Genomic DNA, 9603 nt, shown 5'->3' with positions numbered 1-9603 from the left:
TTTTTTTTTTTTTTGGCGGGAGTACTCTGTAGACGTTAAACTGGGTTATATTGCCTCAGCTAAAAGTCAATATGGTCAATTTTGGTTCGGTCATTTTGTACTTTCGTTACCCTATCAAATCAATGCTCCACAACCTTTTCCTTTTCTAGTCAACGATTGGTGATATGACATCCACGTATTCTCAAAAAGTTTTTTTTTTAGAAGAGAAGCAAGAGCAAACCCTCTTGGTAGGACATGGAGGATCCTGGCCTTGCCAATCTCGATACCTTTAACACCTCACCTAGCCAGTATCTCGTGTTTGTTGACATCGTTCTAGGATCATTGATCATAACTTATTTGCAACTTCCGAGTTCTCGCTCACCGGCTAACCAGCCCCTTTTGATCTCGTCCATATTTGGTATCGGTCAGTAGTCTCGTCGAATTGGCTTTCACCCCCACTTTTCGGGCTCTTCAGAGCTCTATGTCAAAGGAAAGTCAGAAAGGGACATTCCTAGGGGCAATCTCTCCCTGGAATGTCTCTAGAAGTACAACGCCTCAGCCGGCCAGTGGCTCTAATGACAGGCCAGATTTCTTACAACGCTCTCAAGGCCAAGATCATACTGTCACCCACAGACATCGTCTAAGTTCACATCGCTATCCAAAAGACTGCCCTCTCCTACGAGTGAGGTGGTTCTATGCCGTGGACTCCCCGAAATGGAAACCGGAACTTTTGCAGCAAAAAAGGGACGCATCCAAAGCTTTCCCCCCCCCAAAAAAGTTCATACCGTTTTCACCCAAGGATTCACTGGCCATAGAGACCGCATTCCAACACATATCTGATGTTGAAGATGGAAAAGGAGGGAATCAACCCAACGAAACCATTGGCGATACTCCGGAGGTCACAAAGATACCCGTCAACGAAGATTATCTTTTCGATGTAGATGTGGAGTCAAGGGAGCTTAGCCCGGCATATTGGATAGGTCCTGTATATGAAGTTCGCCGGGGGACATGGTTTGTCCAAGACGGCTCGGCGATCAAGCCATGTGAAGAGAATCTCGCGACCCAACTGGAAGAGGGCTATCTGAAAGTTAGGCCGTGGCGTTTCGAAGAAGTTCAAGGTTCGTCAACCCGACCATAAGTGTTATTCTAAACCTTGTCCAATTATCACTTCTTCACACAGCACAGAAGCAAAAGCTCACGAGGCCTATAGAGCCTAGCACTTCGCGCAGCCGTCCTGAAAATTCAGGGCAAATGGCTTATGTACCTGCCAATGGAGCTCACAGTTATCGCCTGTTCGGCGCCTACATGAATAGCTTAGTAACATACCAGGATTCCTCAACAGCATTACTGGTAAATGATGATTTCATGTCCCGCGTGAGTACTACAGTGTATCAGAAGCTGGGTGGCGTTCCAGGTACAAGATTAGTACGTGGTTTTGCTGAAATCAATCGACAAAGGGAAGCGTCAGATGTGAAAAATCCTAATCGGAAATCAACCCAAGGCCCAGTTTCTACTCTTGAAACGCACCCTCCAGGCTCCCAAAGTCACCGTGCATCAGAAAATATGGAACATAGAGTAACACATTCCCAAGATTCTCAAAGCAAGAGCACCTCTGGAGTAGACCAGAGATCAACATTCGAACGGCAGATGTCCTCTCTTACTGGCGAACCGCGGAATGCAGCTGAGATTGAAGAGCAAGCTCGTAGGCAGGAAGAAAAGGAGATGGAGGACTCTCGACAGACTGACGACGATAATAGAGAACGGGAGATTGATCACTTAGTTCTCGTTACACATGGGATTGGGCAGCGACTTGGGTTACGGTTAGAGAGTATCAACTTCATCCATGATGTGAATGTCCTGCGGAAGACCATGAAAAATGTGTACAAAGCCTCGCCTGACCTTCAAGCCCTCAACTCAGCATTTACTGATAAGCACGATAACTGCCGTGTCCAAGTACTCCCTGTGTAAGTAAACCAGGTAGATTCAATTGGCTGTGCCAATGCACTGATCCCCTAGCCCCTTCGCCAGCTCTATTCGAGCAAGCAGGGGTGCAAGAGAAGAAGAGCCGAAGAATGAATGCATAAGCAAGCCTTCGCTAATTTCTCTGTTCTAGATGCTGGAGGCATCTCCTTGATTTTCCATACCGAGGGATGAGGCATAACCGCAAGGAGCTTGATATTGCAGACGCAGACAATTTCGAAGATGACCTCTACCCCGGCTTAGCTGATATAACACTCGATAGCGTCCCTGCGGTTCGGAACTTGATATCTGATTTAGCAATGGATGTGCTTTTATACCAGAGTGCTTACTGTGAGCGCATATCGACTATAGTTAAGCAGGAATGCAACCGAATTCTCAAAACTTTCAAGAAAAGGAATCCCTCTTTCAAGGGATCAGTGAGTCTCTGTGGGCATTCCCTCGGTAGCGCCATTCTCTTCGATATTTTGTGTCGTGAGAGTTCCACAACTGATCTACAACGGCCATCGGACTCGATGGGACAGCGAGAAATGCCGCCTACCAGCCTGCAAGACGAGCAACTGGAGTTCGAGTGCAAGGAGCTATTTTGTTTGGGTTCTCCAATCGCACTCTTTCAAATGTTGAAAGGGAAAACTATTGCTGGACGATCCGTATCGGAAAGCAAGGCCCCTAGAACTATGGATGGAAAAGAGACTCTCGAAACACCGCCCACTGTCTCTTCGAGCAATGCTCCTCATATCAATGCAGGGTTTATATTTAATGATGACCGCTCTCATGTCTCCTCTCCAAAGTGCGAGCAACTTTATAATATATTCCATCCTTCCGATCCCGTCAGCTATCGCATAGAACCCCTTATATCCCCGGCAATGTCTTCGCTCCGACCACAATCATTACCGTCGGTCAAAAGAAGCCTCTGGGCAGCCTCTGGGCAAAGCCTTTCAATAATTGGAAGCCGCGTCGGCCAAAGCGTAGGGTCTCTGTGGAGCAATTTCACGTCAGGCGTTGCGAGCAGTTTACTCAATCGCAGTCTTGGCCTGAATTCCGAGGATATACCCCTTCAGAGCTCCTCGAATTCTGCCACTCAGCCACAACCCTCCTTAACCACGGATGTCGAGTCCATGCATATACTTGATAATCGGCATCCTACCTTGATAGATTCGGACTTAGAGACGCTTTATGAGGGTTTTCCAAAAGCTAAAGATGGCCGCACAAAGGATGTTTCAGTTACTGCAAGCGATGATACCGCTGAGTACCAAGAAAATGAGGCTCGCATGAAGCGATTAAGGATCGAGGATGCGAAAGTAAGGTGCTTGAATTCCAATGGGCGGGTTGACTATAGCATACAAGAGTAAAGTTCCTCTTATTTAACTTTCTGGTCTATTCATTTAAGTAAATGAGAATGCTGACCTGGTGATATTAGAGGAGCCTTCGATATATCTCTGATTGCCAGCATTGCTAGCCATCTAACATATTGGGCTGACGAGGATGTTAACCATTTCATGCTTTCACAGATGCTATCTAGGAGAACTCCATCATGAGAGACCTAGTAGAGCACCTTGCCTGGCACAATCCTCGCGCCTTAGTTTCTCGTATGTACAGTGTCCTGGCAAACATAAATGGTTTACAAACAACTACCAGACCGCACTGGATACAGTTATTTACATGAGGAAACAATAAAGCCGAAGTGTAGATGTTTGCTTGACGTAATTCTCATTTGTTTCATGGGTGAGAATTTCTGCCTTAATTGAGGGCTTGGGAGCAAATAATAAACCCGAGGTCAGACGGGCTCACTCTTCTATAGCTACCAGGAATATACAGGGGGTATGAATCTAGAAAATATATTTATTCCAGGCTATCTGCTACTTGCCTACTTAACGTATATTGACTTCCTCAGGCTGGGTTTTACGGGTAGCTACTATCTAACGCCTTATTGTCTGTATGCATTATATATATATGTACATAAATACATACACAAATACGAGGTAGCCCTAGGCACTATCCAGAACGGTGTACTCTGTATTGTCACGGCGTATTTTTGCTTTGGGCCCACATACGAAATAAATATTTGTCCTCCCCATTCTGCAATACTTCCCTTTTCCAATTCTTTCGCGAGCATAGAGGTGTCGAGCAACCAACAAAAATATATCATGGGTTCAGAGCTACGACGAGTTCAGCAAGCTTGGGAACGCATCCGTGCTAATAGCCCTATATATGCTTTTCTCCTCAATGACATCGACATCTACAATGCTGAGAGAGGGGTCTTTCTTGCCCAGATCCAAGTTGCTTCTCACCACCTTAACTCAAAAGGCACCTTACATGGTGTTTTCTCCGCCTGTGTCACTGACTGGGCAGGCGGGTTAGCAATCGCTTCCTGTGGCCTCGACTCTACGGGTGTGAGCACGGATATTCACGTTAATTATCTTTCCACAGCAGCCATTGGTGACTGGCTGGAGATCGAGGGTCGGGCCAATAAAGTGGGGAAATCGCTCGCTTTCACGACTATCACCATCTCTAAAAGGACGGAGTCTGGACAAACAGTCATTGTTGCGCAAGGAACTCATACAAAGTACATTAAAGTACGATGAATATGGCCTGTCTGTGTGGAAAATCACACAGCAGCATGCATATTGCAGCCTTAGAATCCCTCAAAAGCCAGAGCGAGCCTGGAGGGCAGCGAATGAATTAGAGGCTTCATATTGACTGAGCCACACCGCCATCTTCTTTACATCTGGCATGAAGCGCATATACTTTGAATGCCTAGATTCACTCGGATAGCGGAGAATAAATCCATTCTATTGCTTTAGATACTTTGCTCTTGAGCAGTGAAGCAAAGTAATAACGAATGGAACATTTCTTAAGGCCTTCCAAGTCTTGCGCTAGAGGCTTCCAAAGTAGGAGCAAGTCATCGTGATGTCACTGTACAGTATGTACTCTGTAAAGTTTTCATTAGTGTTAATCGCATTACTCGGTATGTCTAAAAATTAAATTTCAACTATAAAACTTCGACGGTACGTAGGAATCAAAATAAAGTTGTTGATCGCATGGGTACTTACATCTCCCGTCGGATTTAGCCTACCCAGGTAACCGGCGGTCCAGGTCAAGTGAACTCCGGAGTACTATTATTACCTTACCATTAAATTATCTAAAAACAGTGCCTGGAAACGAACACGTAACTACGCCTACACAACCTAACGACTATCGATGAATAAGTTAAGGTGATCAGTTCTTCAAGGCTTCGCTACTTGCTTACGACCATACCACGGCGAGAACCACATTTCATGGGGTCAATAGCTATGAATGCCCCCGGTGATGTCCCTTCCCAACCAAATGAAACCGAACACTCGGACCAAGCAAGTGTTGGAACTTACGCAGCAGAACAACAGAGCAGCATCGACAACCATGGAATTAATGCCACACAATCAAGGGAGCTTGTTGACCTCGCCATTAACTTCCTTTCTACATCCAGCAATGAAACTCTGTTCGGTGTTTTTGTTTTCCTGGTGGGCGCAACATATATTTTCCTAGGAAGATTCGGACTGCTCCTAATTGGAGTAGCTAGCGGCATTGTCCTACATGCATCATGGGAAGGGATGAGCACTCACCCTATCGGAAGCGAGCTAAACTGTCGATTTCCCAGTAGGAGAAGGGAGATTGCGTTGGATATAGCCCATAGGCTGCTTGATTGGCCCGAACGCAATCTCGCAAGAATCGAACTAAAGCACGATGACATTCAGAAGCTTTCCCAGGATGCTTCAGAAATAGAGCTGGATTACTCTTCTTTCCGCCCAGAGACAGCTGCCGCGCTGAGATCATTGACCGACGCGGTGATCAAGAACTACGTGAAGTAAGATTTCGCCTCCAAACATAAGATACGAGCTTACCAAAGAGAAGTTATTGGTATGAACCCATATTACCGTCTGAGACGACGTTTCCACTCTCCTGTCGGAGGATATTGACTAGCTTTATCACCTCTATCTCAACACACCTCTCTCGTAAACGGACAGCAGATACATTCCTGGAATTCCTCACGAACTCATCTTCCTTGGTAATTGTATTCTTGAATGAGTTGTCTACTGCTTTTGAGACCGCTGGGTCACCTATGGTGTCGGAACAGGCTATCCAGCGTTACCTAGACATGTTTCCGGAAAGCAGTTTGGCAAATGTCCTAGCGGGCCAGCAGCAGCGCAAGAAACTAAATTTGATAGCCGACGATATATTGTCAAGTTTCCTAGAACCGAAAGCATATGCGCTGCACCCTCTAAGGGATTTCCTCCGTGAAATTCTAGCTGGAGTTGTCCTCGAGTCCACTATCTCGAGTCTCTCACGTCCGGAGTTCATCAACGGCTGGATCATCCATCTATTTAACGAGGGCAAATCTGAAATCATGAGCGCAATTGATGCTGGTGTTGAAGGGGCTCGGAATCAAGGTGTAACCGCAGCCAAGGATTCCGAGATCTTGAACGCTTCTCTCTCGACGCCTGCCAATGGAAAGAAGTTGAGCTCGGAACACCCCTCTGGGCTTGTCCAAGGGGACTGTGTTGCTATCGATAAAGCAACTGAAGAAGCCATGGTGGAAGCCAAACGACTAAGCGCCATGATTGCAGCACAAGACCTGCAGCATCAAAATGCGGGGCAGTCAGGGGACGATAAATCATGCTCTTCTTCAAATGATGAAAATTCTACTTTGCGCTCTAGTCACGGGGACGAAAGGACTGACGATCATGCTACCATGCAACTAGGGTCAGAGACTGCAAATGCCAAGTCGGTTGAGAATATTCATCAGCCTATATCTAAAAAGGCCTTGGAACTAAAGACTGCAAAACGACCATCGTCGCCGTCCTCAGTGCTTTCTATGAGCTGCCCCTCATCGGAACAACCACCGGAGAACGACTTACATACTACCTTGACTCTCCATCGTGCATCCATATCGGTAGATGATGGCTCAGAGCCTGGAGACAAGGGACTATTACGCTCAAAACCTACAACGAGTTACTTACTCCAAATTGAGCCCGCGTCTTCGCGCTGCACTGGGTGGATGATTTTTAGAAAATATACGGATTTTGAGTCACTCCATGACACTTTGGGAACGATTTCGAGATTGAACAGGGTGCAGATGTTTACAGATGATCATCCTTTTCTGCCCGCTTGGAAAGGCCAAACAAAACAAGCATTAGCGAGGAATCTAGAGCGATACCTCCAGGATGCCCTTCAAATTGAATTACTCGCGGAGAGCGAAAGAATGAAGCGGTTCCTCGAGAAGGATGGACGTCTTGGCCCCGAATCGGCGGGTACATCTACAAAGACTGGGTTTTCCTTTCCCAGTCAGGTTTCTCTTGAAAACGTGGGGAAAGGAGTACTGGGCGTCTTAACAAATGCACCTAAGGGGGTTTCCGACGGCAGCAGGGCCGTCTTTGGTAGTGTGACTGGAGTATTTGGAGTGGCTTCTGTTAAGAAGACATCGTCAAACTTGATTTCAAATAGTCATCCTCAGAATGACAATACTAGTGTCCATCGGCAATCGAACGAGTCCTACCCTCGCAGGTCTGGGGACGCTGGATATGCGCGGCGGCATAGAGCGTCCCTGGAGCTAAATCACAGGTTAGATGATACGCAATTGCCTTCTAGGTATCAGAGGCATAGCTCACCACTGTTTGAAACTGCTTCTGGCGGGGTAGCTGAGAATGGAGCTGAGCCCTTTCAGGACGTACTTCTTGGCAGCCCGACAGGGAGCACAAGTCAAGCAAAAATGGAGCAATGTACCTCTTCTATCTTAGACTCTAGGGACTGTGACTTGTCAGAACAATCAGTCTCTTCAGAAGAACCCCGAGCGGCGGATACCCATACCAGACGAGAAGGGCAGGCGATCACTGTGGCTCGAAATAGCTCTGAAAGTCGAGGTCGTCCCATTACTCAAGAAGAAACCCGGATAGCTGTGGAACTTATTTTTGCCGTTATAAATGAACTATATACACTGTCATCCGCCTGGAACATCCGCCGAACTTTGTTAAATGCCGCCAAGTCATACATATTACGCCCTGGGAATCCAAATCTGGAAACAATTCGTGGCTTATTGCAAGAATCAATGATTGAGGCCAACACGTCCGACGAAGCGCTTGGCTTGTACATCACCAAACTCCGTGAGAATATTCTCCCGACAGAAGCGGAGTCGAGGTCTTGGCCGTCAGCACCGAACGATGCTGAAAAGGAGCGTCTAAGGGAGACTGCACGAAAAGCTCTCGTACAACGGGGGCTGCCGCAGGCCTTGACAGGTGTAATGGGAGCTGCTGCCAGTCGGGAGGCTCTCGAAAAAGTTTTCGATAGCCTTCAGGTTCCAATTATTGCGCGAGGGCTTGTGTTCTCCTTTCTTTTACAAGCATTGAGGTCTGTGATCCTCTAGCATAACCTTAATAACTGCCCTTCAGCGTGCTATATGAGTAACTAGGTTAACTTGTAGAATACGCACATCTAAATCACGTGATGGTAACAGTAAATGGGAGCTCTGTGTCCTGGCTCTATCATAGTAGCTCTGTAACAACGGTCGGCCTTGTTCACCAAAAAGAAAGAAAGACAGAAAACCAGGGCAACCTTACCCAACAGAAGCCTCTTCTTATTTCATAAATCTCAATTACTTTCGAAAATCAGCGCTGGCCATGGCTTCTAGTTCTAGGAAGCGCGCGTCAGGTGCTAATGAAAGTCCTACTGTAAACGATGAACATTCCCATTTGAAAAGAACAAAGATCACCCCAAGCAGAAGTGCCGCGTCTTCTAATTCCCACAAAGATTATACAAGTGCCATAAAAGGGATTGATACAAATGGAGATAGCTACTGGGAGATATCGAAGATGCGCCGGGTCACTATTTCCTCATTTCGAGGAAAAACATTAGTCAATATCCGGGAGTACTATGAGAAAGATGGCCAAGAGCTCCCCGGCAAAAAGGTTGGCCCACTTCGGTTGTCTTTTGATACCGTTATTGTGTCCTGCTGATGATTCTTCTAGGGCATCTCGCTGCCAATAGACCAGTTTGCCTCCCTGGTTAACTTGTTGCCTGATATTGAGCTTACACTCAAAGACCTGGGTGTGTCAGTTCCACGACCAGTCTATGCCAGCGGAAATAATATCACGGATAAAGAGAACGATGGAGTTTCAAGTGGTGGTGAGCTTGAAGGCTCACGCATGCCGAGAAAGAATATCGAGGCTACAAGTGAGGAGGATGAGAGTGAGGAGTAAATTTTCGAGCTAGAACAGGAGCCTAGACGCTTTCAAATCACTTAGTTACTGTAATCTAGGTGTGATTGTCTCATTAGAGAATGATAGGGCTTTGCTGTTAGGATGCCTTTGGGCCTTTATTCCGGTAATAGCATCATGCCTATAAACGAGGTAAAACTAAACCGTTTTCCACACTCTTGCCTCTTGTACCACAATTCGAGTCGTGACTGAACCGCTAAGCTAGCCATGGCGTGCTATTGAGCGCGGTGTCCTACTGCAACTTTGCTCCAACCACCAAACCCCAGGGTTTTGGCGACGGCAGCACTATTCGCCTTTCTAGCCATTCCCCGTTTGCCCTCTCGAGATTCATAACCCATAGGATGCCACCACTTCGCGCATACTCACCTCCTTCTAGGCAATATAATCCACATTCCAAAGG

At 46.7% G+C, this 9603-nt stretch overlaps 4 protein-coding genes across 4 annotated transcripts; all 4 read left to right on the top strand.

Moving 5' to 3' along the window:
• Positions 1-11: 11 nt before the first annotated feature.
• On the top strand, positions 12-3811 carry BDW43DRAFT_280148 (DDHD domain-containing protein). The gene is made up of 4 exons (XM_032042394.1): positions 12-1097; positions 1190-1943; positions 2093-3304; positions 3377-3811. The coding sequence occupies exons 1-4, from the start codon at positions 461-463 to the stop codon at positions 3492-3494; spliced, it is 2721 nt and encodes a 906-aa protein (XP_031899195.1). The 5' UTR covers positions 12-460; the 3' UTR covers positions 3495-3811.
• A 216-nt stretch (positions 3812-4027) lies between these two features.
• Positions 4028-4925, top strand: BDW43DRAFT_280146 (PaaI family thioesterase). The gene has a single exon (XM_032042393.1). The coding sequence runs from the start codon at positions 4104-4106 to the stop codon at positions 4539-4541; it is 438 nt and encodes a 145-aa protein (XP_031899194.1). The 5' UTR covers positions 4028-4103; the 3' UTR covers positions 4542-4925.
• A 100-nt stretch (positions 4926-5025) lies between these two features.
• On the top strand, positions 5026-8391 carry BDW43DRAFT_280144 (PX domain protein). Its single transcript, XM_032042392.1, has 2 exons — positions 5026-5800; positions 5848-8391. Exons 1-2 carry the CDS (start codon positions 5235-5237, stop codon positions 8351-8353), a joined length of 3072 nt encoding a protein of 1023 aa, XP_031899193.1. The 5' UTR covers positions 5026-5234; the 3' UTR covers positions 8354-8391.
• A 106-nt stretch (positions 8392-8497) lies between these two features.
• On the top strand, positions 8498-9290 carry BDW43DRAFT_280142 (transcriptional coactivator p15/PC4 family protein). The gene is made up of 2 exons (XM_032042391.1): positions 8498-8894; positions 8955-9290. The coding sequence occupies exons 1-2, from the start codon at positions 8607-8609 to the stop codon at positions 9183-9185; spliced, it is 519 nt and encodes a 172-aa protein (XP_031899192.1). The 5' UTR covers positions 8498-8606; the 3' UTR covers positions 9186-9290.
• Positions 9291-9603: the final 313 nt, after the last annotated feature.

The sequence above is a fragment of the Aspergillus alliaceus genome, assembly GCF_009176365.1.
Source record: "Aspergillus alliaceus strain CBS 536.65 unplaced genomic scaffold BDW43scaffold_29, whole genome shotgun sequence".
Taxonomy (NCBI): Eukaryota; Fungi; Ascomycota; class Eurotiomycetes; order Eurotiales; family Aspergillaceae; genus Aspergillus; species Aspergillus alliaceus.
This window is presented reverse-complemented; position numbering and strand designations above follow the sequence as displayed.

Coding starts and splice junctions, on each gene's coding strand:
- BDW43DRAFT_280148 (XM_032042394.1), top strand. CDS start 461: ATGTCAAAGGAAAGTCAGAAAGGGACATTCCTAGGGGCAATCTCTCCC. Junction 1,098..1,189: donor GCGTTTCGAAGAAGTTCAAG/GTTCGTCAACCC, acceptor CGAGGCCTATAG/AGCCTAGCACTTCGCGCAGC. Junction 3,305..3,376: donor GTTGACTATAGCATACAAGA/GTAAAGTTCCTC, acceptor TGGTGATATTAG/AGGAGCCTTCGATATATCTC.
- BDW43DRAFT_280142 (XM_032042391.1), top strand. CDS start 8,607: ATGGCTTCTAGTTCTAGGAAGCGCGCGTCAGGTGCTAATGAAAGTCCT. Junction 8,895..8,954: donor AAGAGCTCCCCGGCAAAAAG/GTTGGCCCACTT, acceptor TGATTCTTCTAG/GGCATCTCGCTGCCAATAGA.
- BDW43DRAFT_280146 (XM_032042393.1), top strand. CDS start 4,104: ATGGGTTCAGAGCTACGACGAGTTCAGCAAGCTTGGGAACGCATCCGT.
- BDW43DRAFT_280144 (XM_032042392.1), top strand. CDS start 5,235: ATGGGGTCAATAGCTATGAATGCCCCCGGTGATGTCCCTTCCCAACCA. Junction 5,801..5,847: donor GTGATCAAGAACTACGTGAA/GTAAGATTTCGC, acceptor ACCAAAGAGAAG/TTATTGGTATGAACCCATAT.